This window comes from Melospiza georgiana, chromosome 20 (genome assembly GCF_028018845.1).
Source record: "Melospiza georgiana isolate bMelGeo1 chromosome 20, bMelGeo1.pri, whole genome shotgun sequence".
NCBI lineage: Eukaryota > Metazoa > Chordata > Aves > Passeriformes > Passerellidae > Melospiza > Melospiza georgiana.
Window position 1 is genome coordinate 8,107,369 of NC_080449.1, and position 25,938 is coordinate 8,133,306.

The following is a 25,938-nucleotide window of genomic DNA, read 5'->3' on the forward strand; positions in this document are numbered from 1 at the left end:
TGCCAGGGCTGGGGGTGACACTGGCCACAGACAGCTGTGATGGATGGGTGGGTGGGTGTGTGGGTTTCGCGATGCAGAAGGAAAAAGCGCTTTGGAGAAGCCTGAGCGGACCCTGCGAGGCGCCTCGTCCAGCCCTGGGAAGGGGAGGAGCGAGGAAGGGGATGGGATGGGCTAACCGGGGTCCATCCCCTGCCTCTCTTCTCCCTTTCCTGGGGCAGCTCCTGCGCCAAAGCACATCCAAGAGTGCAAACGTGACATGCTGGATGCCACCTCATCCCCAGCTTCCCACCCCACAAACAGCTCCAGCCGTGCCAAGGTGGGGTTCAGGGGATGCTGTGCTCGGGCTGCGTGACACCAATGATTTTTTAGGTCTGAGCACATCAGTGAGGAGGATGAAGGGGGAAAGAAAAGACCATCTGTGATGAAGCACAGAGTGAGCACACGAGATCGGGACAGTCTGCACCTCGCTGCTTGCATGCAGTGCTATTCCCACGAGACAGCTGCAATCCTGGCAATTAAATCAGGAAGGATGAGCTGGGGAGAACCCCCGTGATGGCGTCTGAGGATGCTGATTAAATGTGCACAGCCTGGTGAGCCCACGTGGAACAAACTGCTGCCTGGCTGAGCCTGACAGACTTGCTGTGTCCTGGGCAAAAAGAACTCCGGGGTTTTATTAAACACTTTCAAGCAGATACCCAAGCGAGGAAAAGCTTTCTGCAGACACACACTGGGCTGTGCAGCCCACACAGCTCCCAGCTTTTACAGTCAGAACGTGCAGCATCGGATCCATCCCAGCCTGCTGGCATGGCAGGAGGGGTAAAGCTTCCCTTGGAGCAGGAATCCACTCTGACCACGGCAGTAACAGCAAACATTGCCCAGGGAATGCTCATTTCCATGGCTGCAGTGAGGATCAGACAGCGGAAGCCCTGCAAGCACACACTGCTTAATCAAAAAGCCAGCCCGGGTCAGGGCTGCCTCTGAGCTGGTCCTGCAGCTGCTGGTGGTGGGAGATGTGAGCAAAGCCTGAGGTCTGTCTTGGAAGAGAAAGCCAGGGGGATTTATAAAGCAAAACTCCTCTCAAGGACTGGCCTGTGGTGGATTTTCCTCTGAGCAAACAACCCAGCTCCTTCCTGGGCACACTGACCACACTCAGCTGGGCACGATTGTTTTGTGTCCCAGCCGCTGTTCAGATTTCAATCCTGTCGGCCCCAGGAGTTTTTCCAGGCTTGGGCTGTGTTTTTCTGCCTTCAGAAATGTCACTTCATTCTGGAAAATGTCACTAGGGTTGTTATTTAAACAGTAATAGGGTTAAAGCTAATAATTGGGGAGTGAAAGTGACTGGCTTGCATAGTTTCCGATTACTTTTCTCCTCTCGTCTGTGTGATTTGAGTTCTCAGTGTTTTGTGTGATGGAGGCAGGGTAGAGTTTTTAAAATAGAATTAAATCCTTTCAACATCAGTTTTGCAGCAGCAGAGCCTGTGCTGTGCAGGGAAGGTTTGGGACCTCGCTGGAGCCCCAGCTGGGCACTGACAGGTCATGCTCTGCACACAAAGGACACCCCTGCTGCGATGTGGTTACAGCCCAGGGAGCACAGCTAAAGAGAAATACTGCAAAAACTGCAGTTTCGCTGATGGGCAGCAAAGAAGGGGCTGCACAGGATGGTTTTGCAGCAATCTGCTGAGGCCTGTTGGAGTTGTAGGCAGGCCTTTGTGCCTAAAAGCTATGCAAATGCTGGGAGCAACCGGGAGGGATGCTGGAGGGGAAACAGAACCTCACAGAGCTCTGGCTGCCACGTGCTGCCAGTCCCCTGTGCTCAGTGCCATCCCTCCAACTCATCCCCAGGCTGTGCTGCTGCTGGGACATGGTGATGGTGTTTTTGTCCTCTTCTGCCTTAATGAGCTCGTTTGTGTGAGGCTGGGTAATGGAGGACGAGGCGTTTTAGAAACATCCACTTGGGGAATGTATCCCTGGAGAAGTGAGTGTCAGGCAACGTTTGGCTGGTTAAAAACAATAAAGGTGCAAAGAGCAGTGCTGTGTCAGCTGTGCTCCTCTGTGTCCTCTGCAAACAGCCCGTGTGTGTTGTGTTGGGCTCTCCACAGCCCCACAGACAGGTTTGGCTGTATCCAGGCACAGATTTTCCCCCTCTTTGGCTGCTGCCACGGGAGTCCAGGCATGCCCAGGCAGCTCCAGCAGGGCCCTCATTGCAACACAGGCAGGAAGAAAAGTGTATTTATCGTGTGCATCAGCACAGCTAATGAGTGCACACAGGCACCGAGCTGTTGTGGAGGCACAAAGCCCTGCACGGGTTTGAGGTGGGGAAAAGCTGGGTGCTGCTGCTTTTAACACTTGCATGGTTTCCTGGCTGCACCACAAACCTGCTGTGGGTTGAATCTGTGGGGCTTTTGAAGTGATTGAACTTCATCCCTCTATGTACACATTGCAGAGAGTGAGCGAAGGCTCAGTGGAGCCCTGGTGTGAGAGAATGGTAGAATCACAGAAGGGTTTGGGTTGGAAGGGACCTTAAAGATCATTTAGTCCAACCCTCTTTCCAGCCAGGGAGACCTTCCACTAAACCAGACTGCTCAGAGCCCCATCCATCCTGGCCTTGAACACTTCCAGCTTCTTTGGGCAAGCTGTGCGAGGGCCTCACCACCCTCAGAGCGAAGAATTTCTTCCTGATACCTAATCTAAACCCTGCCCCCAGTCAGTGTGAAGCCATTCCTGCCTGTCCTGTCCCTTCATGACCTTGTCCAAAGTCCCTCTCCAGCTCTCCTGGAGCCCCTTTAGGCACAGGAAGGGGCTCTGAGGTATTCACCGGGCTGAGCAAACCCAGCCCTCAGCCTGAACATCCTGAGCTGAAAGGGACCCACATGGGCCCGACTCCTCCACGTGGGGAACAAACCCCTCTTCATCTGGGGAGCCCAGGGGTTGGAAAAAGCTGCTACAGCTGGAGGCGTTGATGTCCCCACCAAGGTCACCCCCAGACGCTGAGCTCAGCCTCACTCCAGGCTCTGTGTTCCCACCGCCATCACCCCCCCGAGCAGGACCCCGATTCCCGACATTTCCCTCCGAGCGTTTCCCCGCGGGGCGGCTCGGGGGGGTCTGGAATCCCCCTCCCCCCGGGCTCCCTCCGCCTTTGGCAGCGGCGGGGCCGTGCGGAGCCCCCTCCCCATCCCCATCGCCATCCCCATCCCCATTCCCATCCCCATTCCCATCCCCATCGCCTTTCCCATCCCCATGGTGCTCCCGCAGCGCGGGGCGGGGCGCGCCGCCCCCCCGCCCCTCCGCGCCCCCGCGCCCGCTCCGCGCCCGGCGGCGGAGGGCGGGGAGGGCGCGTGGAGCCGGGGACACGGACACGCACACGGACACGCACACGGACACGGACACGCACACGGACACGCACACGGACACGCAGCGCGGCCCCGCAGCGCGGCTCTGCGGCCAAACCCCGCCAACAAAGACCCCTCCGCCCCGCTCGCCGCCGCCCCCCCGGGATGTAGCCGGGCCGGGAGCCCCAGCGAGGCAGCGGCCCCGCCGCTCCGTGCCCCGCAGCGAGGCCGGGAGGCGGCGGGCTCACCGGCGCTGCCGCCACCATGGGCAAATCCAACAGCAAGTTGAAGCCTGAAGTTGTGGAAGAGCTGACCAGGAAAACGTACTGTGAGTGCCCGGGGGGCTGCCGGGGGGATGCCGGGGGTGCGGTGGGATCCGCGCTGCCCCCGGGCCGGTGCCGCGGCGAGCGGCGGCTCCTGCGGGGCCGCTCCCGGGGAGGGCGCAGGCTCGGCCGGGCTTTGTTGGAAGAATTCAGGGATTGGCCTGGGAGGAGGAAAAAACCCATAAGGCAGCAGAGACACGGAGAGGGGCAGCGAGCCAGGGGAACGCGCTGGTTTCTTACAAAAACCATCCTCCGTGGCCTATTTCTGAGCCTCCGGGAACGGCGGGGCCAGGGCCGCATCCTGCCCGCCCGGCGGAGCATCGCGCCCTCCTTGCCGTCCCCCGGCCCTGCTCCGAGCATCCTTCCCCGGGCCCCGGTACCCAGGCTGGGCCCGCCGCGGGGGTTGTGGTGCCCGCGCTGCCTCCCCGGAGCCCGGCAGCAGCTCCCGGAGCAGGGTGCCGAGCCTCTGGGCGCCTTCCAAAGTTTGGGTGCGTTACTTGGAGGGGTTCCCTTTGTTTTTGCGCTCTGAAGTGGAGAGAAGAGCCCGACGCCGGCGAGTTCGATATTTATCTGAGTATCTCAGTATCGGTTTAATAACCTGATTTTCTGAACGAGTGGCTTTCCCGTCTGGACCTCCACTGTAATCTAATTAACGTGGCTGGTGCCTCAGCCATCCAGTTTTAGAAAAATCATTTTTTTCCCCTGAAGAATGCACAAAGGAAACAAAGGCTTTGGTGGCTCAAGTTTGCCTCCCCGCTTGCAGGTCGCAGATATTCCCCGAACGTGCAGCAGACCTGCGAGCTCTCCCCTCTGTCATTGCTGCAGTCCCACGGCAGCGCTTACCCAAAAAGGCAATAGATTAGGATGCAGCAAGTTCTCCCATATGGAGAAGAGGCAATTCTGGTGCATTGCACAACCCTACACGCGGGGTTGCTCTGTGCCTGGCACAGCAGAGGGCAGGTGCTGGGGGCACGTCCGCAGTGCCCAGCCGGGTGCGATGGGAGCAGAGGTCGGGGTACCCCGGCTGGGCTGCCTCAGAGCGCTGCGGGGAGGGAGCCGTGAGAAGGTGGCGGTGCCAGGTGGGCACAGCCCCCGCTGGAGCTGAGCTGGGTTTGCTGTCCTCACTGCAGCTGTCGCCCACGGCGGGAGCAGCCGCGCCGGGCCAGGTGCCGGCAGTGCTGTGCTGCAATTGCCGCGGGCTTTGCAGCCGCTGTGCCGAGCTGGTCTCACATGGAGGGGGATCTGGGAGCTGCCAGCCCCAGCACAGCCCTGCCTGCTGGGGATCTCCTGTGTGCTGGGCTTTCTGCACACCTGAGGTGGCTCCTCTGCCCAGGAAGGTGCCAGCACCAGTGGGGCTGACATGGGGCGCACAGGCAGTGCTGCCCCACGCCTCGCTTGCAGCCAAAGCCAGCCAAACACAGTGCTGGTGAAACCAACATCTTTGGGCACGGGGATGTCTCTTAGCTGGATAAGGCCAGCAGGTCATTGCTTTTTTGAATCACTTCATTCCCAACTTTCTGCTCCTCTCTTTTGGGTGCCCTCCTTTTGCTACTGCATCCTTTCCAAGAAAGATTGTGGTCCTCTGATCCCTCCCTCAATGAGTTTCCAGTCTGTCTGGAGCTTTCCTGCCTGCTCTGGACCTCTCACTGCCTTTTTTAAAAGGTTCCTGTACCTGTGCAGGTGAGGCAGCAGCACCCAGCAGCACGTGGCCCTTTGCATGGCTGGAGTGTGGTGCAGCATCCCAACGTGCCCCAGCAGCATGTGGCTGGTGTGTGGTGCCTGTCAGGGAGAGCTGTCACTGATTCCAGGGCCTGTTTGTGGAGCTCTGCTCATTCCACCTCTCGTCTCTGGGATTAATTACTTTTGCTGTGCGCCTCTGCCCCTTCTCTGCAGCTGTCAAGGCAAGGCAAGCGTGCATTCCCTTGTCTGGTGAAGGCTTCACAGGGCCTCTGGTTTATCTTCAGACCACGGGAGATTGGAAAGATACCAATTTCCTTTTGTGTTTTGGGGAGGCCAGGCAGAGGAGAGGCAGGTAGGAGGGCAGGGCTGTGCTGAGTGCAGTGGGAGGAACTGATGCAGGCCCCTGTGCTGTGGCTGGTGGAACAGCTGGAGCAGGGGGCACACAAATCGTACACACAAATCCACGGCCTGCTCAAGAATTTCTGGGGACCTGCTTGGAAAAGGTTTCTTTTCCACAGCATGTTGATATTTAGGCACGTTTCTGGCAGACATGAGAGCATCCCTGGCCTGTGCTGCCTGTCCCATGTCCTGCCACATTGCTGAGCAAGTGCTGTCCCTGCCCTGTGCGTGGTGCTGTTCCTGCTGGTGCTCCAGCACATCTGGGCAGATGTCTCCAGCAGCCCAAGGTGATGGGAGCCTGCATTTGTGCCAGGGAGGTTCCTGTGGTGGTGTGAGCCATGCCTGTGGTACGTGAGGGCTTCTCCCACGCTGGGATTTCCTTCCATTGCATCATTTTCTGCTTGTATGGATTTCCACACAAAACAAAGCAAATACCAAAAAGGCCCCTCTCAGTTCTGCAGGATCAAAGGGAAATGTCACCACCTCTCTCTGACCCACATGGCTTTTCTGCTAATTTATCTCATCCATGGCACACAGAGGACATCTGCTTCCCCTCAGTGCTCTTCAGTGCCTGGTGCCTTCTTGTGTCCCCTCTGAGCTCTCCATCTCCTATTTGTGGTGTTTCTCTGGCCTTGCCTCAGCTGCAGCAATCCTGGGAAGAGCAGGAGGTGGGAGCAGCCAGGAGAGGAGCAGGGGAAGGCTCAGGTGCCAGGGCAGCTGTGGAGAGGCAGGTTGAGCTGAGGATACTGCAGGGCAGCCATCAACGGCCTCTGTGAGCTGTGAGAAATGTTTTCCTGTGTGCATTCAGGGCAGGCTGTCCCAGGCCATGCTGGGAGCTGGACATGGAAAGGCAGGAGCCTGGACACCTCATCCCTTGGCTCCCCTCCCCACTCTGCTCCTGACTTCCAGTGCTGGGGGCCAGATTTTAATGGCACTTGGACACCTCAAGGCGCAGAAGGGCATCTTTGGAGGGCTGGCTGCCCAAGGCCTGTTGGGTTGGACCCATCTCCGTGTGCCTTTCTGTGTCTCTGGGCACCCGAATGCCCAGGAGTACCTGGCAATGCCAGGCTCCACCGTCTGCCAGGGCTGTTTAACCCTCCTTGGAGACCAGGCTGGTGCCACACAGGAGCGTGCAGGAGAAGTCAATGTTGAGTGATAACAATACTGAATAATAAATTATGTAATTCTTTGTGCTTTCATAGATCCTTTCATTGAAAAGTGCTCGATAACAATTAATTTATTAATCCTCCTGATGCCTCTTTGGGGTAGCTCAGAGATGCAGTTTGGTGGTGTGTCCCAGGAGGTCCTGAGACTTGCAGGAACCACCATCCTCCCTGGATCACACCCTCTTCCATGGGGATTTAAACCTGAGCTTGGGCCAGGAGCTCATGATTTAAGGCCACAATGGGATTTGGGATTGTGTTTAAGAGCCTTGTGGGGCCACAGTCAGAGGGTTTGCTCAGCTGGAGATTTATGGAGGTCCTGAGGTGTGTGGCTGCAGCCTGAATGAAGTTGTGGGAACACAAAACATGTCCTGGGTGGAAAGGACTTGGTGTGGGGTGAGAAATACAGTTCTGAGTGTCCCTACTCGCAGCAGCACTCCCAGGCCAGGAACCCTTAAAACCACGAAGCAGTTTTAAAAACGTGCACTTGTTTCAGAAGAGCACCTTTTAGCTCTTCTTTCCCAGTCATTCTGGGGAAGATTGGCTCTCAGGGTTCCCTTTGCACAGCTGTTGGTGGTGTCCAGACCCAGCTCAGTGTTATTTTAGAGGCTGCAATAGCTGAGCAGTCAGGCATGCTCAGAGCTGTGCCAGTGCAGCAGCGTGGCTCTGGGGTCAGGATGGTTGGGGATGCTGCTCCTGCTGCTCCTGAGGCCACAGTGGGGCTCAGGTGAAGGTGTGGGAGCCACATTGAGGGTGCCAAAACGACAGCCAGGCTGCAGAGTGGGTGTGAGGAAGATGCTCTTTTCCCAAGAACCGCATCCCACCCACTGTGATCTATTTTGTGGATTTTTCAACTCACTCCAGCATCATCATTTTCTGCTCTTTCACAATAAGCCACAAAATTGGCTCCATTGCTCGACAGTAATGCAGGGAATTAAAGGGCATTAGTTTAAGAGCAAACTATAAACATATTGATTTGTAGTTACAGGCGAATGTGGTGGCGGGTGGAATTCTCTGGGAAAGGAAAGGAAGTTCTACGATTGCAGCAGTTTTCAGCCAGGAAAATGGATTGGTTCCTTGCTGGCTGAGCCAGGCTGGGGCTTTGCTCCATCATGCCACCACAGTGCTGAGGAAATGAGCTGGCTGGGGCAGTGGGCAGGAGCAGAGGAGGGACCTTGGTACCTCCCCCACTGCTGCTGGTTTATTTTTAGCCTCCAAAGTGTTTGGCCCCAGGCTCTGGGTATCTCTGCCAGGTCGGTTTGTGTTGAAATCCCTCCTGTTGCTCACCCAGCAGAAAGCAGGGTGAGCTGGCCAGGTGGCTACAGACCCGTTATCCCTCAGTGGTAAGGGATGGGTGAGATTGTCACTGTGTGTGCCTTTTAACAGGGCTTGCAGTGACAGGAATGGCTTCAAACTGGCAGAGAGCAGGGTTAGATGGGATATCAGAAAGAATTTTTTCCCTGTGAGGATGGTGAGGCCCTGGCACAGGTTGCCCAGAGAAGCTGTGCTGCCCCATCCCTGGAAGTGTCCAAGGCTGGGTTGGTTTGGGGCACTGGGGATGGGCAGGAGGTGCCAGAGGGATGCCCAGGGGCTGGGGTTTGTTTGGGGCCTGGTTTTGCTGCAGCCAGAGCTGTGAAGGGTTTGCTGTGGTGCAGGTTCACTGCAAGGTCGACGTGGACCTGCTGTGCTGGTGCTCTGGAGGCATCTCCAGCTCCTCCTCTAAGACAACCCCAACCTGCTCCCAGTGAATCCAACCCAGGGCATCCCACATGCCCATGGACTTGGGGCTCCATAGACGCAAACAAAACAAGTTTTGGGGTTTCAGCAGCAAGCTTTGAGGAGTGCCTGCAGTGTCTGGGAGGTTCTTGCAGTGCCAGGGTGGGCAGGGGGAGCCATGACCAACACCCTGAGGGTTTCTCTGCGGCAGAGCAGAGCAGCCGTCCCTGCTGGCCACGCTCACTGCTGCTGCTCCAGCATCACAAGAATCACATTTCATTTATCCCCTGACATGTTAATGGATCTGCTTAACCACTCTCCTGACCTTTGCTGCTGCCGCTATAATTAAGGTTGTGAAACAAGAGGCTCTGAAGGCATCAAAGGCAGCGGCTGCTCCAGGGAGGAGCCTCTGGGCGCGCTCACTCCGATATCGGGGTGACATTTGTGGGGCCCCTTTGTTCCTCCTTCCCCTCCTTGTTCTCCTGGATGTTCCAGGGAGCTGGGTGTCAAGGGAAGGCAGGGGTCACACCCTGGGCAGGGGTGGCCATGGGGGCTGAGCCCTGGGCATGGTCTGTGTGATTCCATCACCGTTCCTGCCACGGGCTCCCCAGCACACGGCTCCCTCCCCACACCTCCTGCTGGAAGTAGGGCTGCCTCTGCTTCATCCACCTGTTTCTGCAGCATCTTCTGATCGATGGCTGGGCCTGGTGGAGCTGCTCTGGGTCTCTGTGCCACCCCTCAGTGCACAGTGATGCCTGTAAGAGACCAGGAGGGCAGCAGAGGTGGCCCTGCTGCCGGCAAGGCTTTGCCTTGAGCATCCTCCTGACCTTCCCAAGGCTGCAGGGAGTGATGGCTGAGCCAGAGGCACTTCCTTCCTACTGCCCACACTGGTCTGGAGGGAGTTTTCTCCTCTGCCCAGGGCAAGAATTGTTCCTTGGGTTGGGGATGGCACCTTGGAGTGCCAGAGCACACTGAGATCCCTGTGGCCAAGGGGTGGATTTAAGCAGGTGGCAGGAGCTGCCTCTGCTCCATCCCTGCTCCAGCAGCACTGGGAACCCTCTGCCCCTCCAGGCACTGCTGCATTGGCTGGTGGGGAAGCTGGGATTCCATCCTGGGATAGACCTGCCCCAGGCACCAGCTCCTGCTGTGGGGCTGCTCCAGCCCGGTTCATCATTTCCAAATGAAGGCACTGTCTTTGCCCTTCCTCTGCTGCCTTTGCTTCAAAGAACAACTTCTGCTTTTTCCCTAAACCCAATTTCCAAAGCCTAATGTCGGGCCCTTAAATATTTAATAAAGTCTAAAAAGGATTTCAGCTGCATATTGGCTTTCCTGTTGGTACCAGCCCCGGGGGAGATGAGAGCTGCTCATGGACCTGTTTATCCAGCCTGGGAGCAAGGCAGACCACTAATGGCAATGCTGGTGAGGAGGGTGCCAAACACCCTGGTGCTGCTGTGAGCATTGCTCTGTGTCCCAGAGTAACAAATGACACCAGTAACTCTGTCAGGCTCGAGCTCAAATGTCCTGGAGGTGCTGGTGGTGCCTGTGTGTGATGGGGAGAGAAAAGCTGGGATGGGGATGTCCCACTGTGACAGGCAGGCAGCCCTGGCTGTGTTGGGGGCTGCTCCCAAATCCCTTGGGTGCATTGCAGGGATGGGCTCCCACACAGGGACACTCTGGTGTGTGGGTGCTGTCCCAGGAGCAGGGATGGGCACGGGGTGAGCTGGGGGAACAGAGGTTGGGACAAGCTGGGAGCGGAAGGAAATGGCATCAGTCACATTCCAGCTGTTTGCACGGGGGTGACCCTGGTGCCTCAGCCGTGTTTTAGTGCCCCTGCCCCAGAGCTGTCCCTGTGTCCCGGGGAGCAGGAGCAAAGCCCAGCCAGGGGTGGGGTGGTGGCCCCAGAGCTGGCAGGGATCACGGGACTAGGGCATCATTAAGGAGTTCAACCTGAATTTGAATGACACCACATCATCAGGACCAAACTACCCAAATCTCCAAAGTGCTGACATGTGGTGTATCCTAAAAGTTGCTGTCATCAAACAGGGACCTGAGTGAGCTGTGAGTGCCCCAGGATGGGCTGATGGACAGTGCCAGGGGAGGACTGAGCCCGTGGCAGCCTGCAGGAGTTCACCCCATCCTTCCACCACCGTGCAGCTCCCGTGGGCACCGGGCTCTGTGCTGGAACTGGGGCCGTGCACTGGGAGATCCCTGTGCTAATGCTCAGCTGTCCCTGAGCGCTTCCAAACTGCACAGAGCCACCTGACAGCCCAGACTGCCAGGGGTGACCCCAGCCAGGCCGGGCATGCAGGGCACATTGCTCTATCTGCAGGGAGAGGCCCTAAACCAGGCAATTTTGGGGGCTGGATGAAATCCCCAGTGCTGCACTCGCCTGCAACAGCGGCTGCCGTGCTCATGGCTGAGGGTTCTGTAGGGACAAGGCCTGGAATTGGGGATGATCCCCGAGGCTGGGATGTGTTTAGCTCAGCCCAGGTAACTCACTCTGCAGAGCCAGGGCCTGGCAAACCCGCGGGACTCGCTGTGTCCCTGTTGGCAGTGTGAAATCTGCACTGAGTGCCTGCTGCACCGAGCTGTGGCCACTCTGAGGGACCAGAGGTGAATCTGCAGGGGCTGTTCAGAGCCTGATGCTGACTCTGTGACCCCAGGCTGGAGTGCAGCGGGGTGAGCACACACACACACAAACACACACTCTCTCTCTCACACACACACACACACACACACAATGCTGAGCCGGGCAGGAGGGAGCGGGCACTCCTAATGGCTCAATATTAACATTGGGATGGTGTGAGAGTGCAGTTTGTATCAGATTGACGTTCAGAAAATTCCTAAATGTGTGTTTCGGCGGGACGAGGGGCGGAGTGTGTTTGGCACGGACTGTAGGGTGTGCGGGGCCGCATGAGCACCCCGGGCTCGTCCGCATCGCCCCCATTAATTCATGGGCACCCGATTAACACGCACATGAGCGCACAATTAATAATTTGCATACGAGCACCCAGCTGGGTTTATGCATGGCTGCCCAGCGAATTCCCGCTGGATTACACGCTGCTGCTCCGTGCATGAGCGCCCCGGCTGTCGATGCATGAGTGCCCAATTAATTGGCGCACGTGGCTGCAATTAGCTCATGCCTGAATGTCCAATTAATTCATGCATGAGCACCTGATGCATTCACACCTGAGTGTCCAATTAGTACGTGCACAAGTGTGCTATCTCCTAATTACACTAATTTACACATGAGTGCCCAATTAGCTCACGCAGGAGTGCCCAGCGAAGGGACGTGTGACTGCTGAATTAATCCGTGCATGAGCGCTCTGTGAATTCATGAATGCCCAAAAATAAATGGATGCATGAGCCCCCAGCTGGTTCGTGCATGAGCGGCCCTTGCACTCTCGCTGCAGCACCCAGGCGGTTCATGCATGAGCACCCAATTAGTTCACCTAGAATTAGGCATAATTTATGCACGAGTGCCCAATTAGCCCACGCATGATGTCCCGCTGTGTTTTTGCATGAGTGCCCCTCTGGCTCAGGCATGGGTGCCCACTTGGTTCGTGCATAAATGCCCCATTCCTTCACGCCCGAGCACCCATTGTGGGTGTTTCATTCCCCCCGGCCTGGGCACTGCTCTGAGCACCCCTGGCTGTTTTAGGCAGCCCCAAACCCGATGGGAGCCCCGTTTTGGGGTGGTGTGCCGGCTCCCCCAGACTGGGATGCCCGGGGGACCCTGTAAGGAACCACAGGACATCCCTGGGGGAAATAAATGCCACAGGACTGACCCAGTGCGTGTGGTGCTGGCACAGCCCATGAGCTGGCATGGTTGCAGCGCCCTGTGGCACTGAGAGAAGCATTTTGTGCCTGGAAATAATTAACTGGTTTCCCTGATAAGGCTGCGGTGCCCCGCGGGATCAGAGGGGCAGCTGGGGCAAGGGGGAGCCTGTGGGGGCTCAGGGGAGATTCCTCACTGCTGCTGTGTGGGGACGGTGCTCGCTGAGCCTCCGGGAAGCCAAACCTGCCCCAGCACAGAGCTGTGCCCTGGTTCTGGCACACGGGGCTGAGCTGGGCGTGCACAGCCCTGCTGAGGGCCAAACCCCTGCCCTGCACACGGGGGAAGGGATGTCAGCACAAAACAAGGCCTTGTACACAGGGGAAGGGATGTCGGCACAAAACAAGGCCTTGCACACAGGGGAAGGGATGTCGGCACAAAACAAGGCCTTGCACACAGGGGAAGGGATGCCGGCACAAAAGAAGGCCTTGCACACAGGGGAAGGGATGCCGGCACAAAACAAGGCCTTGCACACAGGGGAAGGGATGCCGGCACAAAACAAGCCGCTGAAGGGCTGAAGCATCACATCCCTCCATCGCATCCCGCCGTGACCGGGGGTTCCTGAACCATTTGGATCCAGGTTCTACCGCCCCGCGGTCCAGCGAGCTCCCTGCAGCAGGGCAGGGATGGGGATTGGCAGTCCCGGGTCCCTCCTCTCTGCCTGGAGAACACAAATTAACAGGCTTGAGCACTGATTAACCAGAGCTGGTTCTTGCTGCAGTGGCAGCTGGCTGGTGGGAGGAGAGGGGGCCCGCGGAGGGCGGGTGGTGACGGAGCTGTCACTCCTCGCCGGTGCCACTGGCATTGATGGAGCGGTGGGGGAGAGGCCTGGGGGGGAGAGCCAGGTACCGGCAGCTGCGGGGAGGGGGCTGCGGCTGCTCCGAGGCTGTGCCCTGTGTGAGAGAGACGCCGAAACCTCCCTCACTGAGGCGGGATAGGAAAGGAACAGACCAGCGGAGAGAGAGGGCCCTTGGATGGCGTTTGGCAATATGGGGCAGCTCCTGAGCCGCTCTGGGTGCCTGTCCCTGTCCCTATCCCCGCTCCTGCCCTGAGTGTCCCGTGTTCTCCCGTTCTTTGCGGGGCTGCGCTGGGGGCTCCGTGCTCGGCGATGCCTCTGCCAGCGCTGCGGTTCCAAACGATAACGCTGCCTTTATTAGCGCCTTTCATCCCCGAGCAGCCCGGGGCACGCTGCTCCTAACGAGCTGCTACGGGCACCATTTATAGCCCGGCACGGAGCGCGGCACGGCCCTGGCTCGGGTGGGACCCGGCCGTGCTCCGGTGAGGGGCTCTGGGGGGCTGCTGGGGGTCACCCCCTCCTCTGGGGGGCTGCTGTGGGTCACCCCCTTGCTCTGGGGGGATGCTGTGGGTCACCCCCTCCTCTGGGGGGCTGCTGTGGGTCACCCCCTTGCTCTGGGGGGATGCTGTGGGTCACCCCCTCCTCTGGGGGGATGCTGTGGGTCACCCCCTTGTTCTGAAGGGCTGCTGTGGGTCACCCCCTTGCTCTGGGGGGCTGCTGTGGGTCACTCCCTTGCTCTGGGGGGATGCTGGGGGTCACCCCCTTGCTCTGGGGGGATGCTGGGGGTCATCCTCGGGCTCTGGGGGGCTGCTGTGGGCCATCCCCTTGCTCTGGAGGATCGGGGCACGCCTGGCCGAGGTTTATATGGCTGCAAATTGATGTGTGTGGGCTCAGCACCGCGCCGTGATCGATGCCGAGGGAGGGAAATGCAGCACAGGGAGTGCCTGTGAGCCCGGCTGGGCAATGCAGGACAGAGGGACAGCCCTGTCCCCACCCTGTCCCCAGCCTCGGGACAGCCACACACTCAGCAGTGTGTCCCCAAGGCTTCTGTGGCTGCCAGTCGGGCATTAGCATTCCTAATGGGTGCCACTGGAGTGTGACCCCAGCAGGGCTGGGAGGTGGCAGCCGGGGACTCATCACCTGTCCTGGATCAGAACAGCAGGTGCAGGGAGGCAGGGACGGCTCAGCCACTGCGTCAGGGCTGGGGTGGTTCCTCTGGGCACGCTCTGCCCCTGGTCAGACGGGAGGTTTGGTGGCAGTGGAGGGGCGAACCCCGAGGTGTTGTGGTGTGCTGTAATGCCCCATTTTGGCCTTCCAGGTCATCCCCCCAGGTGTGCCTATGTCTCTCTCCCTTCCCCCTTGCCCCCATGCTGAGTGAGTCCTGTCAATCAGGCTGAACATTCCAGCAAGGCATCGTGTGGTTGGTCAACTTCAAAGGATGCCCCTATGCCCAGGGGTCATTGGCCTGTCTGGGTGTCACCTTCCCCTGAGACCCTGCCCCTCTCACCTGGTTGGTGGCTCACCTGTACCTCCCCTCCCCCTGTCCCTGAGCTTAAAAGGTGATCAGACCATGCGGCCGAGGTTCTGTTGGAGCAGTTGCTCACGTTCAGACCTCTGTAACCATGGAATAAACCTCTGGACATTAAACCCTCCAGCAGAATCCTCTCCTTTTTCTCTTCACCATCGCCTGAAGCCATTCCTCCTGAGGTAAACGGGGTTCCTAACAAGCCTGGACTTGTTCAGTGCCCAGCTGCAACCACCAGCAAGCCAAGGTATCTCTGGGGTGATACACCACAGCTGCTGCCTTTGGCCCAGCAGCGAGGGTCAGACTGGCCCAGGCACAATCTAACTGGGAATATTGGGAGCCTTTTTTCCAATACCGAGGTGGGTGTTTTTCCAAGGCCTGGGGGATGAGGCCACGCTCCCACCCCAGGACAAACCCCATGCATTCCCCACACCCAGAGCTGGAGGAGAGGCAGCGGTTCCAGCGTGCTGGAGGAGGGATGGGCTCCGTGTGGCTCCATGCCAGGATGCACATTAGCAATTCCCTTCTCGGGAGCCCTGTGCTGATTCCCAGCCTGGCACCTGAGCGGTTCCCCCGTCGGAAAAGCCTCTCCTGGGAGCTTCACGCATCTCCTGCAGCACAGCACGAGGGGAGCCGGCTCCGGCCCTCCCTCCCGAGCTGGCATTACCAGCATTTCTCCCGAACTAAAAAAAGCACAAATTTCTTAATTGTTTCCTGCTGGAGTTGAAAGGCAGCTCCCGGGCCCAGAATAGCTCGGTGGGGGAAAAGCAGCCGAACAAGAGAGAGCAGGAGGCGATTTGCCTGGAGGGGCTGAGCCGAGCTCTGAGGCTGCTGCTGCGCTGCATTTTGCCTGCCCCGAGGGCTCACCCTCATCCTCCTCCTTCCACCTGCCCTCCTTGGTGCCTGTGGGTGCCTGGGCCTGCAGAGCTGGTGCCTGGGGCATCCCCTGGGCATCCTCAGGGTGGAGGCCATGGTATCTCAACGCAGGTGAGGGCAGGGAGGTGTGCTCCTCTTGGAGATGTCACTCAGCATCTCTCTTTTGGAAGGACGCTTCTGTGCAACCTTTTATTGGTTTTTGGGATGGGGAAATCCCTTGGAACTGCTGTGATTGATGTTTTAGCCCACCCCAGCCCGGCTGCTGGATGCAGTGTGTCCTTCCTGCCTCCCTCCTGCCAAGAGACTGCTGTGTGCCCAAACCAAACAGCCTCCAAATCCCTCCTGTGGCACTGCCAAGCCCTCCATGTCCTTCATCCCAGATGCTGCTCATCCCTGTGCCTGTGTCCCCTCTCCTGGGGAGCTGCTGTCCCACACCCTGTTGTGGGTGCTGCTTTGGCTGAACCCCAGGGAAAATGGGGAATTGAAGGATCTGCCCCTCCAGCGACCCCAGTGCTGGGCTGGAGGGACCCTCCAATGCGTGGGGACAGCCTTGGGCACAGAAATTGCTGCTGCCAGGGATGCAGGAGCCAGAATCCAGCTGGTGATGGGGTGGGGGCTGTTGTGTGCCCTCCTCCTGCCCCAGCCCTCACCTCTGAGCTCTGCACCTCCCGCCAGGCGCGTCACAAATCTTCCTGATGGAAAATTGCTTGCTTTATTTTTCTTGCCATCCAAGGTAATTGGCATCTGTTGGTGTGTCCTCGGTCTCTATTTTTATCGGCCGTTTGCACATTGACATCTCCACTGGCCTCATTATCCCCGCGCCTTTCAGACCCGCGGCTCTTTTATCGCTATTTAGATGCAAAGGAAATGACAAAAGAGGCCGTCCCCCCCTGTGCCCACCTGCTGGCACCTGTGGGGAGGCTCAGGCACAGCTCCTGCACTGGGACACGCTGTGACAAGTGCCAGCCCTGCCCAGCACCCCTCAGAGCCTTCCCTCTGCTGAGGGCATCGTTCATCTCGGCAGCTGCCCCTTGCTGGGGACTCTTGGGGTTGCCAGTGCTGTGTGTTTGCTAGTTTGTTGTATTTTGGGGGTTTTTCCAGAGCCCAGTGTGCTGGGATGGGTTTGAGGATGTTTATCCAGGGACTGCTGGTACCTGGGGGATGCCAACCCTGCGCCCACCTCCAGCGTGCCAGGGCCAGGCAAGTCCCTTCCCTGAGCTGCCTCCAGGCAGATGTTTTGGCAGATGTTTTTGGGGATGTTTTGGCTCTGGGAAGATGAGGCAGCAGGGCCAGATCCTCCCCAGGCATGATCAGCTGGTCCCCTTCATGTTCCTTCATGGTTCTGCACTCCCTGGGTACAACACAGGGAGATTCCCTGGGTTGGGTGTCCCCAGCACCTGCAGCCCCGGCCCCATGCACCGCCTGGGCATTTTCTGCCACATGGGGAAAGCTTGGCAGCTCATGGAGCCAGTGAGCCCTGGGGCATCCCCCAGGGAATTCATGGCTGGGAGCCCCAGTGCATTCCCCAGGGAATTCACTGATGGCAGTGCAGAGCACTGCAAAAGCACTAAATTTCTGTCTCTTTTTTTCTCTTTTCTCCTGTTTTCTCTTGCAGTCACAGAGAAGGAGGTGCAGCAGTGGTGAGTGCCCGCCGTGGGGGTGAGCTGGGGCATGGGGCTGTGGGCAGGGGGCAGGAGCTGGTGGCACTCAGCCACCCCACTGCAGGGCAGGGTGGGACATGCAGGAGGTGTGGGCAGTGCACCTGTGTTGGGGTGCAGGTGCTGCATCACAGAGGGGAGAGCAGAAGACAGAGGGGTTTTCCTGGCACACCCTGTGCAAGGGCTGGGTTCTAGTGGCTCTTCCCTCCCCCTGTGAGCAGCCAAAGCGTGTGGGGACACGGGGACTGTCCAGCTGGTGACTGGGGCAGGAGGCTGCTGCTGTCCCTTTGGCAGCAGAGGCTCTCAGGGTAGGATTCACACTTTCTCTCACTCCATCCCCTCCGCCCCACCGAACACGGCGCCCTAGAAAAGCCACTGCTTCCCTTTCATCTCCCTATCCCACCAGTCAAGGTTTGCTTGCTTTATCTGTCTCTGCTCCTTCCCCCCCGCGATGAGTCATAGCTGCAGCAGATGAAGAAGATGTCACCGGCGCTTCTTCGCTTTCCCACCTCGCCACCCCCTTCCCCTCCTCCTCCAGCCCTTGTCCCGCTGCAGCGGGCGCCTGACAGATCTGGGCGAGGGCTTGCGTAACATCCCCGTGCCCCACGCGGTGCCCATGTGGTGCCACACGCTCCCTCCGTGCCCCCTGCACGGTGCCCACGCCCACGGAGCCACCGAGCCCCTTCCCCCCGGCCCAGCCGTGCTTTCCAGCCCTGCCCAGTCTGGAGATGGCACCGAGGCCTTTTGGGGTGGTAAAGCATTGATGGGTTTTGGGAGTGACCTGGGCGGTGCCACCTGAGGACACAGGAACCTCGCTGAGTGCTCCAGCTCCTCTGAGCAGCTTTCATTTGGGGTGGTGCAAAAATTATCGCAGAATATCCTGAGTTGGAAGGGACTCACAAGCATCAGCATAAATCCAACTCCTGGTTCTGCACATGCCAAGAATGCCATGTCCCTGTGACTATTGTCCAAACGCTTCTTGACCTCTGGCTTGGTGTCATCACCACTTCCCCGGGGAGCCTCTTCCAGTGCCCAGCCACCCTCACAGACCTCAGTGGTGGCTGTGCCATTGTTTTTTACCAGGGCACAGCTGCAGCGTGGCATCACTGCCAGACCTGGCTGGGCAGTGGGTCCCTGTCACCTCCCATGTCCCAGTGTTCAACACAAGCCTGGTTGTGGCCCCTGTGGGCTGGCAGCAGGTTGGAGCAGTGCAGTGGGCATCACTCGGTGTCTCTGGTGCCACTCACTGCCTGTCCCCTCTGCCACCCTCACCGTGGTGCCCACAGGGACCTCATCCACAGGGCTGGGGTGCTGTGGGTGGGTGATGGGAGTGATGGTGTTCACTGGGGTCCGAGGATGAGGATCTGACTCCATGTTTCAGAAGGTTGATTTATTATTTTATGGTATATATTATATTAAAACTATACTAAAAGAATAGAAGAAAGGATTTCATCAGAAGGCTGGCTAAGAATAGAAAATGAATGATAACAAAGGCTTGTGGCTGACAGTCCAGACAGCTGACTGTGATTGGCCATTAATTAGAAACAACCACATGAGACCAATCACAGATGCACCTGTTGCATTCCACAGCAGCAGATAATCATTGTTTACATTTTGTTCCTGAGGCCTCTCAGGAGAAAAAATCCTAAGGAAAGGATTTTTCGGAAAATATCCTGGCTACAGATGGGAGTGACACAGGGAGCACCTGGGGACCTCCCCAGCTCCAGCCCACTGCAGCCCTGGGGAGAGCCTCCCAAATCAGTGGGGAGCCCTCGTGGCCCATGCTGTGCCCTCCCTCCCCAGGTACAAGGGCTTTATCAAGGACTGTCCCAGCGGGCAGCTCGATGCCGCCGGCTTCCAGAAGATCTACAAGCAGTTCTTCCCCTTCGGAGACCCAACCAAATTCGCCACCTTTGTTTTCAATGTCTTCGATGAGAACAAAGTAAGTCTGGGATCCAGAGCTGGGTCCAGAGGGGTCAGGGCTGGGCCCACGGTGGTGGTGGGTTGGGTTTGGGATGTGTCTGCCTGGCACTGAAAGAGCAGAATATTCCAGTGCTTCCCGGGGTGTGAAATCGCAGTGGTGCAGCTGGAGTGACCCCCTGTGCTTATTTTAGCTGGGGAGAATCATGTGGGGAAGGGCAGTGAGGTGGCAAAGCAGGAAAGGAGAAGTGGTGTTCTGGTGCCCTGACAAAAGCTCATTCCTGTGGTGCCCCCTGCATTCCAGAGCTGCTCCTGCTGGGATGTTCTGGGTACCAGCAGCTGGATCACAGTGCTGGGGATAAACGTGCATCACTCCTCGCTCCCTGCTGCCTTTTGGGATGTGCCCCCCCGAGGGCACCATGCACAGGGAGGGAGGACTGCACCATGGGCAGGCAGGATTTTGCTGGGCAGGAGTGGCCTCAGCAGCCTGACCCCTCTTTTCCTGCTTTCCTCGGCCAGGATGGCAGGATCGAGTTCTCAGAGTTCATCCAGGCGCTGTCGGTCACCTCCCGGGGCACTCTGGACGAGAAGCTGAGGTGTAAGTGCTGCCCAGGGGCTGCTGCTGGGCTCAGCCCCGCAGGGTGCTGGCTGTGTGTCCATGTCCAGGTGGGGCCTCAGTCCCAGCCCCCTGGGCTGCTCTGTCTCACAGGGGCGTTCAAGCTGTACGACCTGGACAACGACGGATACATCACGAGGAACGAGATGCTGGACATTGTGGATGCCATTTATCAGATGGTGGTAAGAGGGGCAAGCAGGGCCTGCTGGGCTGGAGCTCGGCTCTGTGGGAATGCTGAAACACCCCCAGTTCCTTCTTTGGCCTTTTTTGGTGGGGGTTGTGACCATCATGGCCATCATGGCCAGGGCAGTGTCTGGATCTGGTCCTGAGGGTGGTTCTGGTGCCAGTGTTGTCCCCTTGCACCCTGTCCTGATGTGTGTGGGGGGACAATCCTCACCTGGGGACACCCTCCAGGCAGGGCACAGGTGGCTGTGTGACCTGGCCCTGTCCTGCTGCTGCAGGGGAACACAGTGGAGCTTCCTGAGGAGGAGAACACACCAGAGAAGAGGGTGGATCGGATTTTTGCCATGATGGACAAGGTGAGGATGCTCGAGGGTTTTTCCCCTGTGCCCAAGGGATTTAGGAGGTGCTGTGGGTGCCTTTGCTGCATCTTGACTCCTGCAGGTGCCTTCTTGTCCTGCCAACACAATATCCCAGCTGCTGCCAAGGTCACTGTGGGATGCCCACATCCCTCTGGGATCCCTGTGTGCATTCCAGGGTCACTGTGGGATGCCCACATCCCTCTGGGTACCTGTACCCACTTCAGGGTCCCTGTGGGATGCCCACATCCCTCTGGGATCCCTTTATCCATTCCAGGGTCACTGTGGGATACCCACATCCCTCTGGGATCCCATTTCAGGCTCTCCAGGGTGGCATTGTCCCCTCCATGGGTGACTCAGTGGGGAAGCCGAGGCTGAGGCAGCGGGGTGGGGAGGGTGCATGGGCCGGTGTGGCCGTGCCGGGTGCTCGGCTGGGTGCAGCAGTGCAGTGACAGGAGTGTTTTGCAGAATGCAGACGGGAAGCTGACGCTGCAGGAGTTTCAGGAGGGCTCCAAGGCCGACCCCTCCATCGTGCAGGCGCTCTCCCTCTACGATGGGCTGGTATAGTCCCGGGGCCGAGCGGAGGTGAGTGAGTGCAGCCCCAAATCCCCCATGCCCACCTCCCCCAGCACAGGCTGGATTCTCCTCTGCTGGAGCAACAAAACCTGGATATCCCCCCAAATCCAGCCAGGGGGAATGCTGCCCCCATTCTGATGGGTTTCTGCCAGTATCACAGAGCCCCCTGAGACCTCATCCCACGGAGATGGAAAGGTTTGCCTGCAGCACAGCTCGCGCCCTCAGCAGCAGATGTGGCTGCACAGGAGGCAGGGAGGCAGCTGGTGTGCTGGGGGCATGGGGACACTCCAGAGACAGATTATATTAAATGGTTTATTTATCTTTTATCTTATTATGTTATGCCCTGGAGCTGGTTTGGCACGGCAGTGCCAGGGACACTGGTTCACAGCATCATACAGGTGCTGGGCTGAGCATCCCACGGTCCTTTCTGTGTTCTGTGGAGCTGTGCAGAGTCCCTTGCAGTGTTTTTGGTTATCACAGTCCAGGAGTGTGCTGGGGGTGGGATGTTTTTAACCCCACCGGAGTTTTGTGATTTTCAATATCTGTTCTGTTTCCTGAGACGGTGCTGCCCTGAGATGCCCACAGGGATTTCTGGCCGCGCTTCTCACCCCGTTTCCCTTCTCCCCGCCTCTCCTGCAGATGCCTGGGGGAAGATGCTCTCCGTGCCATCCGACCACCGCCGTGCGAAGCTTGCCTGTCCCTCCCGGCCTCCCTTTGTGTCCTGCGAGCAAGGAGTGCCCTCAAAGCGCGAGCTCAGCCCTCTCCGCGCTCCGAACCAGCCGCTGCCATCGCCCAGCTCCGCTTCTCCCGAGCGCTCCCCGCGCCAGGGCCGGCTCTGGGCGGCAGCGCGGGGCTCGGGGAGCGCTGGGGCAGAGCCCCTCGAGCCCCTCCGCTCCCTTTGCCCACAGCTCCGGGTGGCACCGCGGATGCGCCGGCGGGGAGGAGCCCCAAGGTACCGGGGGCGGCCGGGGAGGCACCGACGGCCACTGGGGACAGAGTCCTGGCGTCACCCGCGACGCCGCTGGCAGCCCGGCTCGGCTCACTAGGGATATATATTATATTATTATTTTATTTTTTTTCTGGTGAGACAGTATTGTGCTTTTTTTTTTGTTTGGTTTTGTTTTGTTGGGTTTTTTTTGTTTTTTTTTTTTTTCCTCCCCCTTCCGGTGGAAAAAAAGTGAGGCTTTTTTTTATATGCCTATCTCGACGATCGATATCCTTATTTATTTGTTGTAAATGTTGCTGCTGTGTTTTGTCTCTCGTGTGTGTGTGTGTGTGTCCACCCACCCAGGTGAGGATTTGTAAGGTTTACATGCTCGTACACTATTGCGGGGACCCGGGAGCCTGCAATAACAATGAAGCCAAAAATCTGCCTTCCCCCTCTCCTCCCACCCCTCACATCCCGAGCTCCGTGGGCTGGCTGCTGTTTGGAGGGGATGCTGTAGCTTCTTTTCCTCTCCCTGTTCCCCCGTTCCCTGCATTTTCCTGTTCACCCTCTGGGGGCTCAGTGAGGGCTCACTCAGCCCAAACTCTGAGCAGACCAAGCTCCATCCCTCAGCTGGGCAGGGTGAGGAAGCTGCTGGGCACCAGAACATCCCTGTTTCCTTCATTCCCTTCATTTTCTCACTGCATGAAAAAGTATTAATGGAGCCCAGAGCTGGGTTTTGCTTTCAGGCAGATTCCTTTGCTGTGCTCTGCTTTGCAATGGTGGGAAGGTGTTTGGTGGTGGCTGTGACCCACCCTGTGTGCTGGAGGGGCAGCTTTGCTCTGTCTGGCTGGGACAGGGTGACAGGGGAGTGCCAGGCTGGGCCGAGCACAGCTCAGGGTGTCTCCTTTCCCCACCACTCCCATGGGACGTGGGAGGATTTGCTGTGACCCCAAATGGAGCTGCTTGTGTCCACCTTGGAGGAGGCAAAGGGCTGGGAATTTACACCTGGGGACACTGAGCTGCAGCCTCAGGCCTGCAGGGCCCCTCCAAACTCCATCAGCACCCAGCTCCCCTCTGGGATGTGCCCCCAGCTCAGCCCACACCGTGGGGCACAGTTGGCATCTCTGCCGGAGAAAAGGAGAGCTGTGAAAAAAAGGAGATTTGTGAAAAGGAGAGCTGTGCATCCCCTCAGGAGCAGAGTGCAAGAAGCCTCTGGGGCCCCTGAAGCCACCCTGGGGCCTCACCCTCCCATCTCTGGCCCAGCTGTTGGCAGCAGCATCTTGCCACCCAGCTGTGTCCCAGCTGCTGCGGCTGAGCCCAGACACAGGACTGTCCCCTGCAGGGGCAGGTGACATCTGCCCGTGGGGGACAGTGTGACAGTGTCTCACCATGCAGGAGACAAGGTGGTGCCCCAGCATTTCCTGAGTCCTCCTGGCATGGCGGGGACAGATGTCCCAGCCAAGGGGTGCTGGTTCTTCACCGAGCAGCCCCACTCCCCAGCTTTGGGATTTTGTGCTTGTGGAGCTTCTTGATGCCCATAAAAACCACCTTTCCCATCCCCAAGGAGACTGACCTCACATCCACGTGCAATATTTCTGCCTCTGCTGCAGTTCCTGCCCTGAGGATGCCCCTGTTTCACTGTGGGGGTGCTTCTGGAGGGGGTCCCTCACTCACTCCCATGGAAACCTCCTTCTCCTTGTTGCTCTGTGGCCAAAATGCAACTCTCTGGGGTAGGTTTTTGCAGTGCCTGCAACTTGTTGAATGCTCATCTGCCAGACTGGTCCCCTCCTGGTGCCAATCAATGTTCCCAATGAATGTGACACTGCTGTAATCACCTCTGCTGATGAATGATGGCCCCTGCCACGTTTGACAGAGTGCCCAGGCAAAGGCAAACCTCGCTCACTCTGACGCTGTTCCCCTGGAAAGCTTTCGATTTTTGGAGGACTGTCATGGGTTGAGCTCCATCAGTGCCCACAGATGTGTCCCCGGGGATCAGCCCTGCCAGGGCTCCTGGCACACTGCATTTTGCCCCAGTGTTCCCCCTTGGCTGTGGATTTGGGACCCTGGCTTGGATGCTCCTTGTCCCACTTTTGGGGAGCACTGAGGGCCCCCAATTCCTCCTGACCACCAACCACCAGGATCTGCAGTGTCTTGGTATCACTGAGAATAAGGCTTGGAGCATCTTGTGCTTGGAAATGTCAGCCTTAACCTCCTCGTGCCTCAGTTTCCCCTCAGTGGAGTGGCTGGGGTGAGCCCTCCCCTCTGAAAGCAGTGTGGGGTCTGTGCTGGGTATGGCTCAGGGCTGTGGGCACGGGGCTTGGCAGGACCCACCGGGCACTGCGGGACAGCAGGAACAGTGCAGGGAACGCTGGGTTTGTCGTGGGTCTGCAATCCCAGCCTTGTCTCACGCCTGCTCACGATGGAACAGGCAGCGAGCCCTGCTTTGTCTCTGTCTGTGCTCGGGATCCTGGTGCCTGTCCCACATAGAGCCCTGGCCATGGGAAGGGCGCCCACAGCACAGCCAGGCAGAGGTGAGGCTCCAGCCCTGGTCACTGTGGCATGTGCCCCCTCTCATTTGTCCCTGTCAGTGTTGCCCCATTAAATGCCATGTCTGTACTTTCCTTTCTTTTCACTTTTCTGTCTGTGTGCTGACTGTTGCTGCTTTGTGTCCGTCTTTCCTTGAGCTCTGGGGCTGGGCTGGGCTGAGCTGTTTCCCCCAGGAGCAAGAACGTGGGAGGGGGCTCTGGGGGCAGATTCCCCCCCTGCCCTCTCCTCACAGCACAAACCAGGACCCAGGAGAGAGAGAAGGGAAGGGTTTTTCCCTTAATTTAATTCATGCAATTGATAACGAGACCAGGCTGGCCCCAGGAGCGCTCTCCACTGGGTTGGTGCAGGGGGGGTGTTTGCTCATGGGGGACCCCAGCCCCTGTTTGTGCCAGGTGCCAGCTGCATCTCACCCTCCGTCAGAGGAGCCTGTTGGTTCTTGCTGTGCCATCAGGACACCCCATTCCTGTGGGATGGGAGGATCCCAGCCCAGGTCACTGCTCCTCACTGGGATGCAGGGATACAGCTCCCAGAGGGTGGAATTGTCCTGGGGTCTTGGGATCTGGGTTTGAGCCCCTCTTGGAGCAGGGCCAGGCATGGTGTGGGGGCAGTGGAATCACTGGCAGAGCTGCCCCCTTGCCATGTATTTAGGGCTGGGGGTCATTTGGGTGGGCTCAGTGTCCCCATCCAGGGAGGAGATTTAGTGAGAGCATCTTTCACCTGTCCTCCCCAAGGGCATTGGAGGGGAGGGTCTGGCTGGGACAGAAATAAGGGCTGAGGGCAAAGCAGGGAGCTGATGGCTCCAGCCTCAGTGCACAGTTCTGGGGTCTCAGTTCCACGTTTCAGCCCTGCCCATTCCAGCAGCGCTGCAGCAAAACCATCCTTCCCTTCTCTCTCTGCTCCCCTGGCCACCAGCCCTGGGCGGGTGCCCTGTGCCAAGGGGTGAGCCCTGCCCTGGGGGTGGCTGAGCCCTGGGCTGGGAAGCAGCAGCTCCAGCAAAGAGCCTTGTTTGTGGAGATGAAGCCTGTGTGTGTCTCGGCTTGCATGCCCCGCTGCCTTGTCTTGAGATGAATTCAAGAGCAAACCAAGCAAATGAAACAGTTTAATAACAGAACAAAACAAAACCCAGGAACTTTGTGACAGTGGAAATAAAAGCTTAATGACAGTAATGAAGTGGCAGTGCTTTGTGATGTGCTGTGGGATATGGGGGGGATCATGGGGGTCCCCAAAGCTGCCCTGGCACCTGGTGGGGCTGGGGGTGCCACTGTCCTGTGTCCCAAGCCCAGGGCAGTGATGGCACCAGCACAGGTGTAAATAGGGATGCCCTGGGCTCTGTGGGCTGGCACTGTGCCCACACTGTGATGAGCTGCCAGGAATCAGCTCCAGGCATCCCATACAGGGCTTTTCCCACCTCCTTTTACCCAGACACAGCTTTCCCTGCTGGGTCCCATCCTCACACAGTGCCTGCACCCCTTTTTCTTTGTGCAATGGAGACACAGCCATGGGCTCCGTCCC

The 25,938-nt window shown here is 58.3% G+C and overlaps 1 protein-coding gene across 1 annotated transcript; it reads left to right on the forward strand.

Annotated features, from left to right (window-relative positions):
* The first annotated feature begins 3,313 nt into the window (after window positions 1-3,313).
* Window positions 3,314-25,596, forward strand: NCS1 (neuronal calcium sensor 1). Its single transcript, XM_058037902.1, has 8 exons — window positions 3,314-3,657; window positions 17,258-17,282; window positions 19,104-19,242; window positions 19,740-19,818; window positions 19,930-20,018; window positions 20,298-20,375; window positions 20,844-20,960; window positions 21,591-25,596. Exons 1-7 carry the CDS (start codon window positions 3,594-3,596, stop codon window positions 20,940-20,942), a joined length of 573 nt encoding a protein of 190 aa, XP_057893885.1. The 5' UTR covers window positions 3,314-3,593; the 3' UTR covers window positions 20,943-20,960; window positions 21,591-25,596.
* Window positions 25,597-25,938: the final 342 nt, after the last annotated feature.